Below are 24,321 nucleotides of genomic sequence, written 5' to 3'. Positions count from 1 at the left end.
CTAACAGCGCTGCGGATATCTTGGTTACGCTTTTTACAGCGTAGCTATCTAGCTATTGCTTTGCTTTCCTTTCTTTGTACCTAGTAAAAGACTAATGAAACTGTCTTAGAGGAAGTATACCTACTTTAAGGACACTATAAATCAAAAATAAAACCGCTGCTAATTTCTGATACTAAGTACCTAGTTATTTTGTTTCACAAGTAATACAAAATAATCAATAACATACTTATTTATGTAGGTTATATAAATTTTTAAGCATTTATCAAACGAACAAAGTATTTTTGATCAGAACAAAAAGTATCAAAATAACAAACCAAACGCTATCTATCGGATAAAGTTTGAATGCAGTTGTAGATAAATTTTGGTTACTTATTTTACAGTAGCGACATCTAGTTTCAAATATGTGTATCATAATATGATAGAAAGTATCATGCATGATCCATCCACATACACTGCATCGTCAAGAAAACGCCAAAATCAAACAAGACTGGTTCACCTTTGCCGCAAACTAACTTCATCGGGTTAGATTGCGGCCAATTATTTTGTATTTTGAGGGGCTGAGAGGCGCCATTTTGAGGTCTCACACCACCTATATATTTTGCTAGGGCCTTCTGTTGATGAGGTTGGCAGACCTCACAACCCACACGACAGAAGAGATAGTTCATCGCATATAGTGCGAAAGAGACGAAAGATATGTCCTTTTTGCACTAACGGTATATATACATCTTAGTAGTTGGTACGAAAGAGACAAGAAATGTTAATATTACATCACGCTGCGCAAAATTAGGTTAATTATTATGAAAATAAAACTACGACTAATATTTCAATTGTCATTTTATTAACAAGAAATTGGCCATGATTCCTGCAGATCCGTCCCTTTCCTTTTTGGCGGATAAGAAAGTGACAGGTATAACTTAAAATAAAGTCTGTACTGGAATATAACTATTGTTTATGTACATTGTATTAAGTTAATTATTATAAATAAATGCTCAACAGTTGTTTGATATATAACTACATAGATAAAAACATACACAAATAGCCTATACAGCGACGAAACCTGAGGGGGATGCTTCAAACCTTGATTCTGAGCTAATATCAAGTGAAATTTCCGTCGCAAAGATCATTAAAATGTTACTTTTTTAAAAAATTTAAATTCCATACTTTTGCGCCGGAAACCCACACTCCCGAGGAATGCTTTTCGGAGGTATGTGACCTACCTACCTACCTGACCTACCTGTATTGGGCTGGTTTTCCCTTCGCGGGTTAGAAAGTTAGACAGACAGTCGCTTCTGTAAAAAAGCGGACCTGTCAAAACTTCAGGCTAGGTAAGCGGATCCTGTGAAAACGGGATAACGCTTGATTTAGTTATTAACGACTTTCGTGGTTCAGTGGTTGAGTGTTGGGCTCACGATCTTTAGATCCCAGGTTCGAATCCTTGTGGGCATAATCATAAATTTGGATAGGACATTCGATCACCCGATTGTCCGAAATAAGATGATCCGTGCTTCATAAGAAGCCGTTGGTCCTGGTTACTAGTTCAGGTTAGGTAAGCGGACCCTGTGAAAACATGATAACGCTATAGAGATGTTTAAATTTATTGACACTAAATACACAACCTAGAAATAGGGAATTTAACGCTAGCAACATTAGAATTATTAAGGCAACCCACCACTTAGAAGGACAATACTTGAGCGTTTTCAAAATTAAGTGTACCACGTCTGAATTTTAGCTATAATTAAAAATATGACATTGTTGGAGATATTTTGATTTAGATATTATTAAGATACGCGATAGTTTATGAAATTATGTGAAGTTGTTAACAGATTAATCTTTTTTACGAAAAATTATTAAATTATAGGGCGACGGGCGAAAAAAATGTCAGTTTTGCGACTATCTTAAAAAATAATTGGTCTGTAACTATAAGAAAGATGTAAATATGATTTTAGTTGTGTTATGAAGATTACCAAAGATATTTTATGAAAAAAATATATACATAGTCATAAAATCTATAAAACACGAAATATGCTAGTTTTTCGTTCGGTTTTGTCACAGCTGATACCAAGGCAACCATTATATTTACGATTTAATTTCGAATATTAGTTTAATAAACAAAGTAATTATTGTGATACCGAATATTAAAATCATTTTAATAAATAATAGAAATTATTAGCAACTCTCCATATTGAAAATTAGAAAAATCTAAGAATTTCTTTGTCGCAAAATGAGGGACTATCGCAAAACTGACATACGAATTTTTCTAAGGGTGGGCTCACACAGGAGAAAACCGAACCCAAAAATGTAAGTGAATAAAATAAAAGATATACTTACACAAATTTTAAGTTTTTAGCCAAATAATTATCAATTCTTAATGGGAACAGTCTTTTTGAAAATCAAGATTACTTAGTTTAACAAATAACAAACTTGTCTTCTTTTTTCAGCTTCTTCTTCATTCATTTCAGATATTTTTTTCTTCTTCGATTTTATTCTTTGTAAATTTTTTAACCTTTGGGCGTTTAATTTCTCGGGATTTTCTTTTTTAATTTTTTCTCTATATCTCCGAGACCGTTCTGCACTAGTTAGTGGCATTGTTAAGCCTAAAAAATTTAAACCTTTTCAGTATGTAGTCTCAGCTTTATAGTGTCGGTTTTGCGACTTTACTAGTCAGCCTGTAGGTCACAGGGAAAAATGTCGCTAAACTGACGTGACGCTCTGTTCCCATTTTGTATTCAAACCGATATTTAAAAGGAAAAAAAATACCTAGTCTTGTCACCAAATGTAAATAATTTTGCATTATAATATAGTTCATCTTCTGAATAAATTAATAAAATAAAACTCACCTGAATCTGATTTTATATCGTCTCAAACCCGACAGATAAAATTTTGACGGCCGTGGAATACCAGAAAACACGTCTCGCGTCACGAAATATATTTTGTCACTAGTCTTTTTTTAAATGGCGACCAGTAAATTAAGGATAATTTTGCCATTTTAAAACGAAAATAGCTACCGTAAATAATTTCAATAGGCAGTTTTAGTCGTGACAAACCCGACATGTCCGGTCGGTACACTTTTTAAGACTTTTGAAAAAATTGAACTATATTTAAATAAGCACAAGATTTAAATTATAAACTACTGGAAATGAGAGAACCTTTAGAAAACTTCAACCAATACCAAACATCAAATGATACCCTAGTACAAAAAGTTTTAAGAATCTCTTCAAACATTTATCAGTTTGAGTGGGGGACACGGCAAAATCTAGTACTTAGTGATAAAAATTTACATTTTATTTAAATAATTCCTCATAACCATGAAGATTTTGTTAGAATTTAATTAGTTTAGAATATATTTAATGTATCTCAATAATTAAAATAATTAGCTAGAAGTAAATTTTACTAGTTATTAGACTTCAAACACAAGGGACAACGTGAAAATGGGAGGTACACTTATTTTTGAAAATGCTCACTTGGTCCTTGAGAAGGACATTTTTATCAATGGATTTTTTTTTGGAATTTTCTGGCCTGGTTACATAGACCTTCGGGCCATTTTTTTCAATGAACTATTAGATAATGTCGGATTTTATAATAAAAAAAATGAGAGGCTTAAAAGGCTACGCGTAAAACCCTTTAAAAAATACATTAAAATAAACCGAATGATGGACTTTCCAGGCTTTGTTCACCAAAGAATATACATACATACATACATACATAAACTCACGCCTATTTCCCACCGGGGTAAGCAGAGACTATAGAATTCCATTTGCTTCGATCCTGACACACTTCTCTTGCTTCCTCCACATTCATCAATCGCTTCATACACGCACGCCGGTTCAGAGTAGATCGTATTGAACCTTTTCTAAGGACATCTCCAATTTGGTCATCGTAAGTCCTTCTCGGTCTTCCTCTGCCAGCCCTTCCATCAACTTTCGCTTTATATACCGCTTTTGCAATTCTATTATCCTTCATCCGCTCTACGTGTCCAAACCAACCAAAGAATATAGATGGCGTTAAATAATAATAAATTAAATTAAAACCCTCTAATGGCGAGCACTCTAACACTATATTACATTATCATACAGGGTGTTAGTGACATCGTAACGAATACTGAGGGGGATGATTCTGACCATGATTCCGAGTTGACATCAAGTGGTTTTTTTCAATTCATGATTTTTTCAAATCTAATTTTGCGACGGAAAATTCCACTTGATGTCAACTCAGAATCATGGTGTGAATCATCCGTCAAAATTTTCGTTATAATGTCACTAACACCCTGTTCATTAAGTTTTCTACTAAATATATAGACCACAGCCCATATGTGAAAAGTAAAATCTACAAAATAATTGTAATATTTACATATATTTGAACAATTGAGCTTTGTTGCGTGTAAGTATTAGTCCGCGTTTCAACATTTTGCGCAACATTTTAGCGCGGAATTTTTGTTTAACAACGCTGTCTGTCTGCGCATCTAATACACGTCTGTCGTCGACAACATGTCGCTATACTATAGATCTAGTGTTTTTGCGCGTTACATCTCCACTCAACAACAATGAAAAATGGATGAAAAAATTAAAAGTATTTGAATATTTCTCTATGTGTAGGAATAACTTTTTTCATGAACATAATAATGTTTCAGATTTTTCAGTTACGTCGAATCGTCATACAAAAATAAAATGTTTTTTCCCGTCATTAGGCCTGTTACTACGTCTGTAACTCTGTATGAAAGATGTCCATAGGCTGTCACTTAAAAAAAGGCTCATTGACAACTGACAGTGACATATTATAAACATAACTTTAGTGGCTTTTTGGTGGGAAGGGGAACGGGACAGTTGCTTGCTTTATTGAATATTTTTTAGAGGCGAAGGTGTGCTGCCGCCAAAGGATGTTTTCGGGGTACCGAACTGAGCATGGTACCCCGCTAGCCACAAGTTGGTAGTGTGACTAGGGATCGACGATCCAACGGTGTTATGTTGGAAGTTGTATATATGCGTCTGGCTGTGTAAACTTCGATATCGCGTTTCACGACTGCTTGAAGTCTGCATTATTGAATGTGGCGCCATCTGGAACTAGGTGGCCAACTAGTTGGGTCCGCTACAATTTAAATTCAAATTCAGAAATATCTATTACTATAGACCTAATGGCGGGAAAAAAACGTTTTAATTTTTTATAACAATTTGACGCAACCGATAAATCTGAAACATTTTTATGAAAAGGGTTATTCCTACTCATAGAAAAATATTCAAGTACTTTTTAATTTTTTCATCCATTCCCCATTGATGCTCAACTAACGATGTTCGCTAAACAAACAACAAGCCGCGCAACATGTTGCGCTCGAGCTGGCAACGTCGCGCTCGAGCTGGCAACGTCGCGCTCGAGCTGGCAACGTCGCGCTCTAGCTGGCAACGTCGCGCTCGAGCTGGCAACGTCGCGCTCGAGCTGGCAACGTCGCGCTCTAGCTGGCAACGTCGCGCTCGAGCTGGCAACGTCGCGCTTGAGCTGGCAACGTCGCGCTTGAGCTGGCAACGTCGCGCGCTGTTGTGCAACGTTGCCGTAAATGTTGCGAATTGTTGCCAAGTGGATACGAGGCTCCACATTATTTCTACACTTAAGGTAAATTTCGTTACTTTAATTGCTGATAAACTGTCTGTTAACCTTATCTAGATAAGTATCAGATAATTACTCATAAAAACTAGCACTACCATTTAAGATCTGGGGGGGTTAAAATAGCCACGTCGAAGCAATTCATCTTAGAATATTGCTATTTGACATTTGTGTGCATTGCGCAGTTACTTTTATATGCGCAAATGTCAAATTGCAATATCGCTTTCTTAGATGAATTGCTTCGATGTGGCCATTTTAACTTCCCAGCAATGTGCCGTACTTGGGAACGTACTCAAAGTGAGAATGTTCCTTTTTTAAAAACTCTTTTATTTTAGGACACTGAGTAAACAAGATGAGCGGATGTGGTCAAAAAGGACCTATGCATGTGCAATGTCTCCCACAACGTGTTAGTAACAATTCTATAGTAAACATTACATGACAATCTCATCGAATTTAAAGTTAATAGGAGATACAATACAATTTAGTTTGCCATCGACACGATAAGAAGAAGAAGGAGATCACAATTCTTAGAGACCGCGTGATATCAATAATAGAATTCAAGATAAGACCAGAGTACAAGAAAGAACAATTTGAAAATGAAGAGCAGTCAAGTAGCCTTACTATTAAAGAGTTTTTACAACTTTGAGAACATTCCCACTTTGGGAACATTCCCACTTTGGGACCACTCCCACTTTGGGAACACTACCACTTTGGGAACACCCACTTTGGGAACACTCCCACTTTGGGAACCCTCCCACTTTGGGAACACTCCCACTTTGGGAACACTCCCACTTTGGGAACACTCCCACTTTGGGAACACTCCCACTTTGGGAACACTCCCACTTTGGGAACACTCCCACTGTGGGAACATTCCCGGGGACGGCACGCCACTGGAAGTACCAGGCGAGCATAGCTCTATAGGAGTTCAGTACTCCTCAGCCATTATCAGCGTGACGAGCGCTGTCCACCCCGTGAAGGGCCGGCAGCCGGAACCTTTCCCGTCCTCGCCAGAGTACTGTTCCCAGAAGTACCCCGTGCGCTTGTACTCGTTGAGAATATTATCTGAAAAAAAAAAAAAAACATGAACGAATGAACAAACACACAGACAAACAGGTACACAAGGAAAAGTGATCTCTTCCAGACAACCTTCGGTAGAGGAGATATACAGGGTGTTAATGACACCGTAACGAATACTTAGGGGGATGAATCTGAGTTGATATCAAGCGGAATTTTCCATCGCAAAATTCATGTATTTTTTTATTATTATCAATTCTCTACTTTTGTTTGGTCCTGATGGGGCTTCCTTTGGCCTCAAAGGCTTAAAAGTCGTCACAGCTTCCTTAAAGAGGTGGCTCCATTGGATTCTGAACCTAGCCAAGCCCGCTTAAATCTTTGGCGGCGGAAGTGTTCTCCCACCCCTTTTATCGCGCCATCGGAAAGTCTCCCGCCTGGACAGCGAAGCAACCTAGCGTGGCCCACATGGAAGTCTTTAAACAGGCTCCGGACACAGGTTGGCCGCTGCAAGGATAATCTCTGCAGGTGGGGATACCTGGTTGATGGTTGCGATGATTGCGAGTGTGGAGTATCACCACAAACTATGGCTCACCTTTTGTGCTGTCCTAAGTGCCCTAACACCTGCACTATTAAAGACCTTTACGAAGCCACTGACAATGCCGTAAGCGTGGCCAATTATTGGTCAGCAAAAATTTAGTTTCGATCGCCATCGACTCGCAAAGAAGAAGAAGAATTATCTACTTTTACGATGGAAATTTCCACTTGATATTTACTCAGAATGATGAACTGAATTATCCCCCTCTTATTATTACATTTTTCTTTATTAAAATTCACAAATAAGCTACAAAAAAAAAAAAACGTTTTTATTAAATACTAGACTATTAGACAATTCTAATTGCCCCAATACCCAATGGTAGGCAGTTTCCTAGGTCAAAGAAATTACGAAATTCTGATTACTAAATAAAACCAGGTCTAAAGGTGACAAAAAGCGTTCTCTTTTTTCTATTTAATACGCGTTTTTTTTTGCGTTTTTTAATCTTTTTTGTATGACTTTTAATACAGAAAAAAGTAATAAGTGCGAAATTTTGTCACGTTTTTCTATGACGTCACAGTGTGCTTTTTGTAATTTCGTGTTTTAACCTTTAGTAAAAAGTAACTGATTTGAATAGTTGGAAACTACTCTATTGGATATAGTTCTAAGCTTATGTAGTTAAATAAGGTACCAGGAGGACATAAGTTAGCAAGATACTCACTGACAACATTTTCTCTCAGTCTATCGTGCAGCTGTCCCGCTCTGACAGCGTGCGGCCCCTCCTGGCCGGCGTAGTGTCTCAGTGCGGATAGAGCGAGATAGTTGATGTTTATCCAGACCTGCCCGCGCCAGTATGGCGGGTCGTCTTTCGTGTTCCGCTTCATGTAAAGTGGCGACGACTTTGATAGGGACCTGGAAATTATACCACCATCTCCCTACATAAACAGCCTATATACGTCCCACTGCTGGGCACAGGCCTCCCCTCAATCAACCGGAGGGGGTATGCTGCATACTCCACCACGCTGCTCCACTGTGGGTTGGTGGAGGTGTTTTTTTTTACGGATAATAGCCGGGACCAACGGCTTAAAGTGCCCTCCGAAGCACGGAATCATCTCCCTAGCATTATCCCGTTTTTCACAGGGTCCGCTTACCTAACCTGAAGACCTCCTACAATACATTGTACAATTAGATATATGACTGTTGTTGACCCAAATAAAAGAAAAGAAAAGAAAAGAAAAAAGAAAAAAGAAAAGAAAAGAAAAGAAAAGAAAAGAAAAGAAAAGAAAAGAAAAGAAAAGAAAAGAAAAGAAAAGAAAAGAAAAGAAAAGAAAAGAAAAGAAATAAAATATATGAATTACATACATACGTACATAAAGTCACTTGCTCATAACTGTACTTGTATTTGTAGGTAGGCTTACGGGTTTGAGTCCTTACCTAAGTCCATACGGTGACCAGAGGAGGTCGGGTTTGTCCAGCGTGGCTAATATCTTGCCGAGCTTCTCGCTACTGGGCTTGAGGACCTTCAGCAGTACCGGGAAGAGGGACACGTAGCCTGAAAACAACATGTTAAAGCGACTGAGATTTTAGTCGTGGTTGTTTTTACGGCGACCGACGAGACATTCTCGAGGCATAGCCTCTTTAATTTGGGGAAAAAGCGGGGATACACGGCGGGCGAAGGTCTTAAATGGAGGAAGGAGGACTTAAATGTCAACTTAAAATACCAAAATGCTCATCTGAGGCCGAGTCAAGTGGAGGAAGGGTCGAGTGGAGGAAGGGTCGAATGGAGGAAGAGTCGAGTGGAGGACGAGTCGAGTGGAGGACGAGTCGAGTGGAGGAAGAGTCGAGTGGAGGAATAGTCGAGTGGAGGAAGGGTCGAGTGGAGGAAGGGTCGAGTGGAGGAAGGGTCGAGTGGAGGAAGGGTCGAGTGGAGGAAGGGTCGAGTGGAGGAAGAGTCGAGTGGAGGAAGGGTCGAGTGGAGGAAGGGTCGAGTGGAGGAAGAGTCGAGTGGAGTAAGGGTAGAGTGGAGGAAGGGTCGAGTGGAGGACGAGTCGAATGGAAGAAGGGTCGAGTGGAGGAAGGGTCGAGTGGAGGAAGGGTCGAGTGGAGGAAGGGTCGAGTGGAGGAAGGGTCGAGTGGAGGAAGGGTCGAGTGGAGGAAGGGTCGAGTGGAGGAAGAGTCTAGTGGAGGAAGAGTCTAGTGGAGGAAGAGTCTAGTGGAGGAAGAGTCGAGTGGAGGAAGAGTCGAGTGGAGGAATAGTCGATCGGAGGAAGCGCCGAGTGAACATCTTAGAATAACGGGTGTAACTTACCAAAAGCAGAGGTGACGAGCCTCGGCTCTGGGGGCATGCTGACACTGCGCACCACCTTGGCTGGTTCATTTGGGTTCTTCGGCGGCTGCCTCACCAGCCTTACCGCGTCTGTATGTAGTCCTGCCAGAAGAAAGAAAGAGTTCTTGTTATAGAGAGATGCCGGAGCACATTAACAACCTCCGTGGTCCAGTGGTTAGAGCGTTAGGCTCACGATCTGGAGGTCCGGGTTCGATTCCCGATGGGGATATTGTCGAAATCACTTTGTGAGACTGTCCTTTGTTTGGTAAGGACTTTTCAGGCTTGAATCACCTGATTGTCCGAAAAAGTAAGATGGTTCCGTGCTTCGGAGGGCACGTTAAGCCGTTGGTCCCGGCTATTAGCCGTAAAAACACCTCCACCAACCCGCATTGGAGTATGCTCCATACCCCCTCCGGTTGATTGAGGGGAGGCCTGAGCCCAGCAGTGGGACGTATATAGGCTGTTTATGACAGTCCTTTCGGACAGTCGGGTGATGAGTCTGTAATGTCCTAACTAAATTTATGATTATGCCTACAAGGATTCGAACCTGGGACCTAAAGATCGTGAGCCCAACGCTCAACCACTGGACCACGAAAGTCTTTAATAACTAAATCAAGCGTTATCCTGTTTTCACAGGGTCCGTTTACCCAACCTGAAGATTTGACAGGTCCGGGTTTTTTACAGAAGCGACAGCCTGTCTGACCTTCCAACCCGAAGAGAAAACCAGCCCAATACAGGTTAGGTCACATAACTCCGAAGGCATTTCTCAGGAATGTGGGATCCATCACGATGTTTTCCTTCACCGCTGAGCACGTGATAATCATATATGATTCGAACATGAATTGCATTTCGAAGCACGGATCATCTAACTTTCGGACAATCAGGTGATCAGCCTATGCCCTAACCAAAGTAGGGATCACAAAGTGATTATGTCCCCACAAGATTCGAACCTGGGACCTTCGGATCGTGAGCCTAACACTCAACTAATAATAATAAGCCGGTTGGTGTCACACCACATTTAGATTACACATACATACATACATAAACTCACGCCCGTAATCCCAAATGGGGTGGGCAGAGCCACAAGTAATCAAAGACAACTTGCAGCCACTGTTGATACGAAGTCCTAAGATGGATATGATGAACCTTATGGTGATAAGGGATCAGCCTATCGCCCATAACATTAGTCCATCATGTTAGAGGACGCAATCCCTCTGTCGGTTTTTACGACATGCCCGGGAAGACAAGCAGCTGAACGTGTTCTATGTTTTTTATTTGCTCCCAGAACAGCATAGAAGCAAACATTTAGATTAAACTGTCTTAAGGGGCCTCTACGTGTTGGCTTCGACCCCACGCACGCCTTCCAAAAGTCCGGGACTCCATTGGCCCGAGATATGGAAACGACATACAAATAATAATAATAATAAAAAAGTTACCTAGTGGTTAGTTAGTTAGTTAAGTCAGTTAGTTAAGTTAGTTAGTTGAGTTAGTTAGTTGAGTTAGTTAGTTGAGTTAGTTAGTTGAGTTAGTTAGTTGAGTTAGTTAGTTGAGTTAGTTAGTTGAGTTAGTTAGTTGAGTTAGTTAGTTGAGTTAGTTAGTTGAGTTAGTTAGTTGAGTTAGTTAGTTGAGTTAGTTGAGTTAGTTAGTTGAGTTAGTTAGTTGAGTTAGTTAGTTGAGTTAGTTAGTTGAGTTAGTTAGTTGAGTTAGTTAGTTGAGTTAGTTAGTTGAGTTAGTTAGTTGAGTTAGTTAGTTGAGTTAGTTAGTTAGTTAAGTTAGTTAGTTAAGTTAGTAAGTTAAGTTAGTTAGTTAAGTTAGTTAGTTAGTTAAGTTAGTTAGTTAAGTTAGTTAGTTAAGTTAGTTAGTTAAGTTAGTTAGTTAAGTTAGTTAGTTAAGTTAGTTAGTTAAGTTAGTTAGTTAAGTTAGTTAGTTAAGTTAGTTAGTTAAGTTAGTTAGTTAAGTTAGTTAGTTAAGTTAGTTAGTTAAGTTAGTTAGTTAAGTTAGTTAGTTAAGTTAGTTAGTTAGTTAAGTTAGTTAGTTAAGTTAGTTAGTTAAGTTAGTTAGTTAAGTTAGTTAGTTAAGTTAGTTAGTTAAGTTAGTTAGTTAAGTTAGTTAGTTAAGTTAGTTAGTTAAGTTAGTTAGTTAAGTTAGTTAGTTAAGTTAGTTAGTTAAGTTAGTTAGTTAAGTTAGTTAGTTAAGTTAGTTAGTTAAGTTAGTTAGTTAGTTAACTACTGGACCAAGGAGGCTAGTAACTAATGTTCTCACCATAATCAGCATAAGTTTCTGTGGTGGGTGACCAGTGCAGCTCGTTGAGTAAGTCTTCGTCTGCCAACTGGTCGCGTAGCACTTCAAACCTGATACAAAAATATGACATGACTTCATCATCTCAGAGTCATCATCATCATCATCGGCCCATTAACGTCCCCACTGCTGGGGCACGGGCCTTCCCTATGGATGGATAGGGAGATCGGGCCTTAAACCATCACGCGGGCCCAGTGCGGATTGATGGCTATTAACGACTGCTAATGCAGCCGGGACCAACGGCTTAACGTGCCTTCCGAAGCACGGAGGAGCTCGAGATGAAAACTTTTTTTTTGTGGTCACCCATCCTATGACCGGCCTTTGCGAAAGTTGCTCAACTTCAACAATCGCAGACCGAGCGCGTTAACCGCAGCGACACCGAGCTCCTCAGTATCTATATAACCTAACCTATAATGTTATCGGACTTATCCCGTTAACAAACGGTTTACGTTTTTTAGTATGTAGTTAACTGTTTAGACTCATATATGTGGAAATTTTTTGTTGGCATGTAGCTTCTTAGAGTTGTGTATATTTTGTGTAATTTTGCTGTAAATTTCCCTAAAAATAAATAAATAAATAAATAAATAACCTATTTCTTCATCGGTCATCGACCCTCACTTACTTGATGGGGTCCCGCTGTAGGACATCAGCTATTGTCGCCATGGCGTCGGCCGCCGCGTACATCCAGCACCTGAGGTCGACGTGCCGCTCTATGTACGAGGGGTGCGACGCTCTGACAAAAAAAAATAGAATAGAATAGTTTCTCTCAAGTTTCAAGTTTATTTATTTCTGAACAATTTTTACATTGTGTCGAAAATTATACAAAAAAAAATTAATAATAACAATATATCCGTACTTAATAAAATAATATGAACGAGAACAGTATAAAATAATAATAATAAAAACAATCAAATAAAGTTAATAAAGTGATATTAACAGCACTGATTAAAAACTACAAGAAAATACGAAAAGTAAGCGACTAAAAGTGCCTATAATTTAAAAGTTATAACAAGAAGACGTAAATCGCATGCATCGTTTATTTATCATTCAAATATTCATCAATGGTATAATAGCGCCACAATAATAATGGTATAATAGGTATGGTATCTCTCTCTCTATTTAAGAGCTGCGCTCTTGTCGGTGGAGAGACCTTCACCTCCCGATACGACAGTACCTGCACCATCTCTTTTATTTGTTTCATAAATGTTATCCTAGGTCTACCCCTTCCTCTCTTCCCTTCAATTTTTCCTTCTATAATGAAAGAGAATAGAAGGAGAATAGTTTATTTGCCAGAAAACAGTACAATAAGACGTTGTTACAATTTTAGGACCAGTGTTTTCAGCTTACACGTAAGTATGCAAAAATCAAATTGTCGTTGGTAAAAGAAAATTGGCCCCGATTCCTGCGGACACCTCCTATTTTTACTTTAAGTTGTACCCGTCATTTTCTTATCCGCCGAAAAGGAAATGGACGGATGATTGACAGCTCTTAATTTTAGGAAGAATGAGAGTAAATGAATGAATAACCCGGACGAATCAAAAAGGTATCTCGCTGGTGTGCAAACCGTTTGACGTGTGCTGTCAACATAATTCTGTCGGGTTATTGGCCAATGTAAAAGTTTTAGACGGTTGTTTAGATTTGAGCTTAAAATTGACGTGTGTTCCATAAATTTTATGCTTGTCGATTACCCGTCCCTTTCCTTTTCGGCGGATAAGAAAATGACAGATATAACTTAAAATAAAATTAGATGGTGTTTACAGGAATTAGCGTCAATACCTGGGATAGTCATCGAGTCCAGAACTCAAGCTCTTAGGGTTCAGCTGCACGCCGTCGTCCTCGCGGCCCCGCCAGCGGTACGATGTGGGCTCCTCTCCCTTCTGCGACGACTGGAACCACTGGTACCAGGCCTGGAGGAACGGACAGGAATTAAAGATGGAAATCGTCGAGCACAGGCTATCGGGGTACTTAAGTGTTTGTTGTCGCGAGCTGATTGGCCGCCTCTATGGCTGGAGACAACCTCAATGTCTGTACTGGATTCCAACTAACACGAAGCCGCGTTTCCCATAAACAGCCTATATACGTCCCACTGCTGGGCACAGGCCTCCCCTCAATCAACCGGAGGGGGTATGGAGCATACTCCACCACGCTGCTCAACCGCGGGTTGGTGGAGGTGTTTTTACGGCTAATAGCCGGGACCAACGGCTTAACGTGCTTCCAAAGCACGGAATCATCTTACTTTTTCGGACAATCAAGTGATTCAAGCCTGAAAAGTCCTTACCGAACAAAGGACAGTCTCACAAAGTGATTTCGATAATGTCCTCATCGGGAATCGAACTCGGACCTCCAGATCGTGAGCCGGAATCATGTTACTTTTTGGACAATCAGGTGATCAGCCTGTAATGTCATAACCAAACTAGGGATTACAAAGTGATTTTTGTGACCGGGTTTCGAACCCGGGACCTCCGGATCGTGAGCACAACGCTCAACCACTGGACCACGGAGGCCGTACGTCCTAAGTACCAGGAGCACATAACCGACCTGGAGCCTGGTGAACATCCTGTCGAGGGTGGCGCGGTGCGGCGAGTACGGCTCGAACAGCTGCGGCCGCGCGCGCACCAGCCGCGCCAGCTGCACCAGCAGCATCGGCGGGTTGGCGGCCGCGTTGCTCTGCACCACGAACTCCTTGGGCACCCTCGCCAGCGCCTCCGCCCCTGGTAATTGCCAGAACAGTTGACAAACCTGCCATATTCACTTTAACCAGAAATGAGGTTCATCAAGTCCATCTTTGACCACCCCGTGACGACCAACCCGTCAGTGATCCCACCAGTCAGTGATTCCACCCGTCAGTGAACCCACACGTCAGTGAACCCACACGTCAGTGACCCCATCCGACAGTGAACCCACCCGACAGTGACCCCGCCAGTCAGTGATCCCATTCGTCAGTGACCCACTCACCGAGAATCTGCTCGCGCGGGATCCAACCCTCGACGTTGATGAGGTCCAGCCAGTGCGCCGCGATGTCCAGCTGGATGTGCGCGCTCCACCGCCCTATCAGCAGCCCGTGGAAGCCCTCGTCCCATAAGAAGCCGCGGGGGAAGAATGATCTGGAATTAAAGGGCGAATTGGCTTGGCAATTGATGTGTGGAGGACACAACTCGTTGACCACCAGCTAGTTCAGCCTAGCCAAACAAAGGACAGATTTTCAACGGTGTCCCCATCGGGAATCGAACCCGGACCTGCCCAATGCTCTGACTACTAGACCGTGGAGACTATTGTACCCGGACAACATAAGGGGTGAAGGAGACCTTCTGGGCGTTGCCTGATAGTCACCGGAATGTACCAGGGTTTCAGACATCAATAAGAGACTCTTAGAAGAGTTTCTTGTTTCTCCAAAGACTAATTAATAAAGGAACCAAGTACCAGGACATCATAAATGTTAAGGAGCTTACCTTCTAAGCATTGCTTGATAGACACCGGAAGGTACCAGAGTTTTGAGACGTCAATAGGAGACTCTTGGAAGCTTTTCTTGTTTCTCCAAAGACTAATTAATAAAGGAACCAAGTACCAGGTCATCATAAGTGTTAAGGAGGTTGTTGTTACCTTCTAGGTATTGGCACTCGCCTATCACGCCTGATAGCCATCGGAAGGTGCCAGGGATTCAGACATCTAAAAAGAAACTTTTAGAAGACTTTCTTGATTCTCCAAATAATACGGGAATCAAGTACCAGGACATCATAAATGTTAAGGAGCTTACCTTCTAAGCATTGCTTGATAGACACCGGAAGGTACCAGAGTTTTGAGACGTCAATAGGAGACTCATAGAAAAGTTTCTTGTTTCTCCAAAGATCAACTAATACCGGAAACAAGTACCAGGACATCATAAGTTTACCTTCTAGGCATTGGCACTCGCCTATCACGCCTGATAGCCATCGGAAGGTACCAGGGATTCAGACATCTAAAAAGAGACTTTTAGAAGACTTTCTTGATTCTCCAAATAATACGGGAATCAAGTACCAGGACATCATAAATGTTAAGGAGCCTACCTTCTAAGCATTGCTTGATAGACACCGGAAGGTACCGGAGGTTCAGACATTATTATATATATTATATATAGTTATATAGTTATATTATATATAGCTACAAACCCACTGACTGACTGACTGACTGACATAGTTGTTCTCCCAGAAGGAGTGTCGGGGGGTGAAAATGATGTATGGGGGGTGTGATCGGGACCTCCCGGTGAGTATGGGAAAACTTCCAGATCTTGGAAAACTGCTCCGCATCAGGGAGACACCCAACGGCCTGGCGCAACTATCGCACCTGGAACGATTCTTTTTTCACAAAACCTATTTATTTCTTGGTCAAGTCCTATCGCCGGTGAAAAAAAAACAAAATGGCGGAAAATCAAGATGGCCGCCATACAAAATTTGGTTTTTCCAGAAAATGTCTCGGGGGTAAAAATTGTTTATGGGGGTGTGATCTGGACCTCCCAGAGAGTATGGGAAAACTTCTAGATTTTGGAAAACTGCTCCGCATCAGGGAGACACCCTACGGCCTGGCAAACCTATCGCACCTGGAACTTTTTAGTTTTCACGATACCTATTTAAATCTTGGTCAAATTTAATTGCTTGTGAAAAAAAATCAAAATGGCGGAAATTCAAGATGGCCGCCATACAAATTTTTCGTTTTTCCTAAAAATGCCTCGGGGGTAAAAATGATGTATAGTATTGTGATCGGATCGTCATGTTGAGTATTTCAATACTGCTCGATCTTGAAAAACTGCTCCGCATCAGGGAGACACCCTACGGTCTGGCAAAACTATAAAACCTGGAGCAATAATTTTTTCACAAAACCTATTTAAATCTTGGTCAAATTTTATCGCCGGTGAAATAAAACCAAAATGGTGGAAAAACAAGATGGCCGCCATACAAAATTTTCGTTTTTCCCGAAAATGCCTCGGAGGTAAAAATGATGTATGAGGAATGTGATCGAAACATCGTGTTGAGTATGGATATACTTTTCGATCTTCGAAAGCTGCTCCGCATCAGGGAGACACCCTACAGCCTGGCGAAACTATCGCACCTGGAACTTTTCTGTTTTCACGATACCTATTTAAATCTTGGTCAAATCCAATCCCCGGTGAAATAAAACCAAAATGGCGGAAAAACAAGATGGCCGCCATACAAAATTTTCGTTTTTCCCGAAAATGCCTCGGGGGTAAAAATGATGTATGAGGAATGTGATCGAAACATCGTGTTGAGTATGGATATACTTTTCGATCTTCGAAAGCTGCTCCGCATCAGGGAGACACCCTACAGCCTGGCGAAACTATCGCACATGGAACTTTTTTGTTTTCACGAAGCCTATTAAAGTCTTGGTCAAATTTTATCGCCAGTGAAAAAAAAACAAAATGGCCGAAAAAACAAGATGGCCGCCGTACAAATTTTTGTTTTTCCAGAAATGTCTCAGAGGTAAAAATGATGTATTGGGGTGTGATCGGAACGTCATCTTGGAAAACTGCTCCGCATCAGGGGTCACCCTACGGCCTGGCAAAACTATAGCACCTAGAACTTTTTTGATTTCACGAGACCTATTTAAGTCTTGGTCAAATTCTATCGCGGTAAAAAAATGGCGGGAAAACAAGACACGCGAGCAGCTTGCTGCGAGCGAACCACGCGACACTGACTGACTCACTGACTCACTGACAGGGTTGTTCTCCCAGAAGGAGCGTCGGGGGGTAAAACTGATGTATGGGGGGTGTGATCAAGATCTTCCGGTGAGTATGGGAAAACTTCCAGATCTTGGAAAACTGCTCCGCATCAGGCAGACACCCTACGGCCTGGCGCAACTATCGCACCTGGAACGATTCTTTTTTCACGAAACCTATTTTATTACTGGTCAAATTCAATCACCGGTGAAAAAAAAACAAAATGGCGGAAAAACAAGATGGCCGCCATACAAAATTTTATTTTTTTAGAAAATGTCTCGGGGATAAAAACTGTGTATGAGGTTGTAATTGGAACGTCTTGTTGAGTATGGAAATACTTCTTGATCTTCAGAAACTGCTCCGCATCAGGGAGACACCCTACGGCCTGACAAAACTATCGCACCTGGAACGATTATTTTTTCACAGAACCTATTTAAATCTTGGTCAAATTTAATAGCCGTTGAAAAAAAACAAAATGGTGGAAAATCAAGATGGCCGCCATACAAATTTTTCGTTTTTCCTGAAAATGCCTCGGGGGTAAAAATGATGTATAGGGATGTGATCGGATCTTCATGTTGAGTATTTCAATAATGCTCGATCTTGAAAAACTGCTCCGCATCAGGGAGACACCCTACGGCCTGGCAAAACTATCGCACCTAGAACAATACTGTTTTCACAAAACCTATTTAAAACTTGGTCAAATTCTATCGTGAGTGAAATAAAATCAAAATGGCGGAAAAACAAGATGGCCGCCATACAAACTTTTGTTTTTTCATAAAATGTCTCGGTGGTAAAAATAATGTATGGGGATGTAATCGGAACGTCTTGTTAAGTATAGATATACTTCTCGATCTTGGAAAGCTGCTCCGCATCAGGGCGGCACCCTATGGCCTGGCATAGCTATGGTACCTAAACCAATTTTTCTTTCACAAAATCTATTTAAATCTTGGTCAAATTCCATCAACGGTGAAAAAATATTAAAATGGCGGAAAAACAAGATGGCCGCCATACAAAAAAACGTTTTTCTAGAAAATGTCTCGAGGAAAATAACTGTGTATAGGGTTATAATCGGAACGTCTTGTGGAGTATGGAAATACTTCTCGATCTTTAAAAGCTGCTCCGCATCAGGGCGGCACCCTACGGCCTGGCGAAACTATCGCATCTGAACCTTTTTTGTTTCCACAAAAACTATTTAAATCTTCGTCAAATTTTATCGCCGGTGAAAAAAAAAACAAAATGGCGGAAAAACAAGATGGCCGCCATACAAAATTTTGTTTTTCTAGAAAATTCCACGAGGTCAAAAATATGTATAGGGGTGTGATCGGAATGTCATCTTGGAAAACTGCTCCGCATCAGGGAGACACCCTACGGCCTGGCAAAACTATAGCACCTAGAACTTTTTTGGTTTCACGAGACCTATTTAAGTCTTGGTCAAATTCTATCGCGGTAAAACAATGGTGGAAAAACAAGATGGCCGCCATACATAGCTTCGAACTAATACAGGACACGCGAGCCGCTTGCTGCGAGCGAACCACGCGAAATCTAGTTATATTATATATAGCTACAAACCCACTGACTGACTCACTGACTGACTGACTCACTGACAGGGTTGTTCTCCCAGAAGGAGCGTCGGGGGGTAAAAATGGTGTATGGGGGGTGTGATCAAGATCTTCCGGTGAGTATGGGAAAACTTCCAGATCTTGGAAAACTGCTCCGCATCAGGGAGACACCCTACGGCCTGGCGCAACTATCGCACCTGGAATGATTCTTTTTTCACACAACCTATTTGAATCTTGGTCAAATTTTATTGCCGGTGAAAAAAAATCAAAATGGCGGAAAAACAAGATGGCCGCCATACAAAATTTTGTTTTTCTAGAAAATGTCTCGGAGGCAAAAACAATGTATTGGGGTGTAATCGGAATGTCATGTTGAGTATGTAAATACTTCCTGATTTTCAGAAACTGCTCCGCATCAGGGAGACACCCTACGGCCTGGCAAAACTATAAAACCTGGAGCAATTTTTCTTTCGCGAAACATATTTAAATCTTGGTCAAATCCAATCGCGGGTGATAAAAAATCAAAATGGCGGTAAAACAAGATGGCCGCCATACAAATTTTTCAATTTTCCTGAAAATGTCTCGTTGGTAAAAACTGTGTATGGGGTTGTAATCGAAACGTCTTGTTGAGTATGAAAATACTTTCCGATCTTTAAAATCTGCTCCGCATCAGGGAGACACCCTACAGCCTGGCAAAACTATCACACCTGGAACTTTTTTGTTTTCACGAGGCCTATTAAAGTCTTGGTCAAATTTTATCGCCAGTGAAAAAAAAACAAAATGGCCGAAAAACAAGATGGCCGCCATAGAAATTTTTGTTTTTCCAGAAAATGTCTCGGGTGTAAAAATGATGTATAGGGGTGTGATCGGAACGTCATTTTTGAAAACTGCTCCGCGTCAGGGAGACACCCTATGGCCTGGCAAAACTATAGCACCTAAAACTTTTTGGATTTCACGAGACCTATTCGAGTCTTGGTCAAATTCAATCGCCGGCAAAAAACAAGATGGCCGCCATACAAAATTTTGTTTTTCTAGAAAATGTCTCGGAGGCAAAAACAATGTATTGGGGTATAATCGGAATATCATGTTGAGTATGTAAATACTTCTTGATCTTCAGAAACTGCTCCGCATCAGGGAGACACCCTACGGCCTGGAAAAACTATAGCACCTAGAACTTTATTGATTTCACGAGACCTATTCAAGTCTTGGTCAAATTCTATCGCGGTAAAAAAATGGCGGGAAATCAAGACACGCGAGCAGCTTGCTGCGAGCGAACCACGCGACATCTAGTTATATTATATATAGCTACAAACCCATGTACTGACTGACTCACTGACATAATTGTTCTCCCAGAAGGAGCGTCGGGGGGTAAAAATAATGTATGAGAAAAGTGATCGGGACCTCCCGGTGAGTATGGGAAAACTTCCAGATCCTGGAAAACTGCTCCGCATCAGGGAGACACCCTACAGTCTGGCGCAACTATTATACCTGGATCAAATTTTTTTTCGCAAAACCTATTTAAATCTTGGTCAAATTCTATTGTCGGTGAAAAAAAATCAAAATGGCGGAAAAACAAGATGGCCGCCATACAAAATTTTATTTTTCCAGAAAATGTTTCGGGGGTAAAAACGATGCATGGGGACGTAATCGGAATGTCATGTTGAGTATGGAAATACTTCTCGATCTTCAAAAACTGCTCCGCATCAGGGAGACATCCTACGGCCTGGCAAAACTATCGCACCTGGATCGATTCTTTTTTCACAAAACCTATTTAATTCTTAGTCAAATCCTATGGCCGGTGAAAAAAAATCAAAATGGCGGAAAAACAAGATGGCCGCCATACAAAATTTTGTTTTTTCAGAAAATGCATCGGGAGTAAAAACTGTGTATGGAGATGTAATCGGAACGTCTTTTGGAGTATGAAAACACTTCTCTATCTTTTAAATCTGCTCCGCATCAGAGAGACACCCTACGGCCTGGCAAAACTATCGCACCTGGAACTTTTCTGTTTTCACGAAACCTATTTAAATCTTGGTCAAATCCAATCCCCGGTGAAAAAAAACCAAAATGGCGGAAAAACAAGATGGCCGCCATACAAATTTTTCGTTTTTCCAGAAAATGCCTCGGGGGTAAAAAGTGTGTATGGGGTTGTAATCGGAACGTATTGTTGAGTATGAGAAAACTTCCAGATCTTTGAAATCTGCTCCGCATCAGGGAGACACCCTACGGCCTGGCAAAACTATCGCACCAGAAACTTTTTTGTTTTCACGAAGCCTATTAAAGTCTTGGTCAAATTCAGTCACCGGTGAAAAAAAATCAAAATGGCTTAAAATCAAGATGGCCGCCATACAAAATTTTGTTTTTCCAGAAAATGTCTCAGAGGTAAAATTGATGTATAGGGGTGTGATCGGAACGTCATCTTGGAAAACTGCTCCGCATCAGGGAGACACCCTACGGCCTGGCAAAACTATAGCACCTAGAACTTTTTTGATTTCACGAAAACAAGATGGCCGCCATACAAAGCTTCGAACTAATACAGGACACGCGAGCAGCTTGCTGCGAGCGAACCACGCGAAATCTAGTTATATTATATATAGCTACAAACCCATGTACTGACTCACTGACTCACTGACAGGGTTGTTCTCCCAGAAGGAGCGTCGGGGGGTAAAAATGATGTATGGGGGGTGTGATCGGGACCTCCCGGTGAGTATGGGAAAACTTCCAGATCTTGGAAAACTGCTCCGCATCAGGGAGACACCCTACAGTCTGGCGCAACTATTATAGCTGGATCAAATTTTTTTTCGCAAAACCTATTTAAATCTTGGTCAAATTCTATTGTGGGTGAAAAAAAATCAAAATGGCGGAAAAACAAGATGGCCGCCATACAAAAATTTGTTTTTTCAGAAAATGTCTCGGAGGTAAAAACTGTGTATGGGGTTGTAATCGGAACGTCTTGTTGAGTATAAAAATACTTCTCAATCTTGAAAAACTGCTCCGCATCAGGGAGACACCCTACGGCCTGGCTAACCTATCGCACCTGGAACAATAATTTTTTCGCACAACGTATTTAAATCTTAGTCAAATCCAATCGCCGGTGAAAAAAAACCAAAATGGCGGAAAAACAAGATGGCCGCCATACAAAATTTTGTTTTTCCAGAAAATGTCTTAGAGGTAAAAACAATGTATGGGGGTCTAATCGGAATGTCATGTTGAGTATGGAAATACTTCTCGATCTTCGAAAGCTGCTCCGCATCAGGGAGACACCCTACAGCCTGGCGAAACTATCGCACCTGGAACTTTTTTGTTTTCACGAAGCCTATTAAAGTCTTGGTCAAATTTTATCGCCAGTGAAAAAAAAAAACAAAATGGCCGAAAAACAAGATGGCCGCCATACAAATTTTTGTTTTTCCAGAAAATGTCTCAGAGGTAAAAATGATGTATTGGGGTGTGATTGGAACATCATCTTGGAAAACTGCTCCGCATCAGGGGTCACCCTACGGCCTGGCAAAACTATAGCACCTAGAACTTGTTTGATTTCACGAAGACCTATTCAAGTCTTGGTCAAATTCTATCGCGGTAAAAAAATGGCGGGAAAACAAGACACGCGAGCAGCTTGCTGCGAGCGAACCACGCGACATCTAGTTATACTATATATAGCTGCAAACCCATGTACTGACTCACTGACTGACTCACTGACAGGGTTGTTCTCCCAGAAGGAGCGTCGGGGGGTAAAAATAATGTATGAGAAAAGTGTTCTAGATCTCCCGGTGAGTATGGGAAAACTTCCAGATCTTGGAAAACTGCTCCGCATCAGGGAGACACCCTACCGTCTGGCAAAACTATCGCACCTGGAACGATTTTTTTTTCACGAAACCTATTTAATTCCTGGTTAAATTTTACTGCCGGTGAAAAAAAATCAAAATGGCGGAAAAACAAGATGGCCGCCATACAAAATTTTGTTTTTTCTAAAAATGCATCTAGGGTTAAAACTGTGTATGGGAATGTAATCCGAATGTCTTGTCGAGTAAGGAAAATGTTCTCAATCTTCGAAACCTGCTCCGCATCAGGGAGACAACCTACGGCCTGGCAAAACTATCGCACCTGGAACTTTTTGGTTTTCACGAAACCTATTTAAATCTTGGTCAAATTTAATCACCGTTGAAAAAAAATCAAAATGGCGGAAAAACAAGATGTCCGCCATACAAAATTTTCGTTTTTCCCGAAAATGCCTCGAAGGTAAAAATTATGTACAGGGATGTGATCGGAACGTCATGTAGAGTACGGGTATACTTCCAGGTTTTCGAGAACTAACTGCTCCGCATCAGGGAGACACCCTACGGCCTGGCAAAACTATAAAACCTGGAGGAATATTTTTTTCACAAAACCTATTTAAATCTTGGTCAAATTTTATCGCAGGTAAAAAAAACAAAATGGCGGAAAATTAAGATGGCCGCCATACAAAATTTTCGGATTTCTCGAAAATGCCTCGGGGGTAAATATGATGTATGAGGGATGTGGTCAAAATGTCATGTTGAGTATGGAAATACCTCCCGACCTTCAAAAACTGCTCCGCATCAGGGAGACACCCTACGGCCTGGCAAAACTATAAAACCTGGAGCAATAAATTTTTCACGAAACCTATTTAAATCTTGGTCAAATCCAATCGCCGGTGAAAAAAAATCAAAATGGCGGAAAAACAAGATGGCTGCCATACAAATTTTTCGTTTTTCATGAAAATGCCTCGGGGGTAAAAATGATGTATAGGAATGTGATCGGAACGTCATGTCGAGTATGAAAATATGTCTGGGTTTTCGATAGCTGCTCCGCATCAGGGAGACACCCTACGGCCTGGCGAAACTATCGCACCTGGTACGATTCTTTTTCCACTTAACCTACTTAAATCTTAGTCAAATTCAATCGCCGGTGAAAAAAAACCAAAATGGCGGAAAAACAAGATGGCCGCCATACAAAATTTTGTTTTTTCAGAAAAATGTCTTAGAGGTAAAAACAATGTATGGGGGTGTAATCGGAATGTCATGTTGAGTATGGAAGTACTTCTCGATCTTTGAAATCTGCTCCGCATCAGGGAGACACCCTACGGCCTGGCAAAACTATCGCACCTGGAACATTTTTGTTTTCACGAAACCTATTTAAATCTTGGTCATATTTAATAACCGGTGAAAAAAAATCAAAATGGCCGAAAAACAAGATGGCCGCCATACAAATTTTTCGTTTTTCCTGAAAATGACTCGGGAGTAAAAATGATGTACAGTGGTATGATCGGAACGTCGTGTCA

The 24,321-nt window shown here is 41.1% G+C and overlaps 1 protein-coding gene across 2 annotated transcripts in view; it reads right to left on the bottom strand.

The window, feature by feature from the left end:
* Nucleotides 1-816: 816 nt before the first annotated feature.
* The window catches only part of LOC126378833 (mannosyl-oligosaccharide glucosidase), a 32,601-nt gene continuing 9,096 nt past the window's right edge, over nucleotides 817-24,321 (bottom strand). The window contains exons 8-17 of one of the 2 annotated variants that reach the window (XR_007568147.1): nucleotides 14,718-14,866; nucleotides 14,301-14,473; nucleotides 13,539-13,669; nucleotides 12,385-12,495; nucleotides 11,727-11,815; nucleotides 9,447-9,566; nucleotides 8,573-8,690; nucleotides 7,860-8,050; nucleotides 2,838-6,654; nucleotides 817-2,594 (exon numbers count right to left, since the gene is read on the bottom strand). Coding sequence is in view for 1 of the 2 variants with exons in the window: in XM_050027264.1 (XP_049883221.1) it covers nucleotides 6,518-6,654; nucleotides 7,860-8,050; nucleotides 8,573-8,690; nucleotides 9,447-9,566; nucleotides 11,727-11,815; nucleotides 12,385-12,495; nucleotides 13,539-13,669; nucleotides 14,301-14,473; nucleotides 14,718-14,866 (1,219 nt within the window). In the remaining variant the exon portion in view is untranslated. Of the gene's footprint in view, nucleotides 6,655-7,859; nucleotides 8,051-8,572; nucleotides 8,691-9,446; nucleotides 9,567-11,726; nucleotides 11,816-12,384; nucleotides 12,496-13,538; nucleotides 13,670-14,300; nucleotides 14,474-14,717; nucleotides 14,867-24,321 lie in introns of both variants that reach the window. The other variant, XM_050027264.1, reaches the window with a different exon arrangement.

This window comes from Pectinophora gossypiella, chromosome 27 (assembly GCF_024362695.1).
Source record: "Pectinophora gossypiella chromosome 27, ilPecGoss1.1, whole genome shotgun sequence".
NCBI lineage: Eukaryota > Metazoa > Arthropoda > Insecta > Lepidoptera > Gelechiidae > Pectinophora > Pectinophora gossypiella.
Note: the sequence above shows the minus strand (reverse complement) of the source record. Positions and strands in the feature narration are given on the sequence as shown.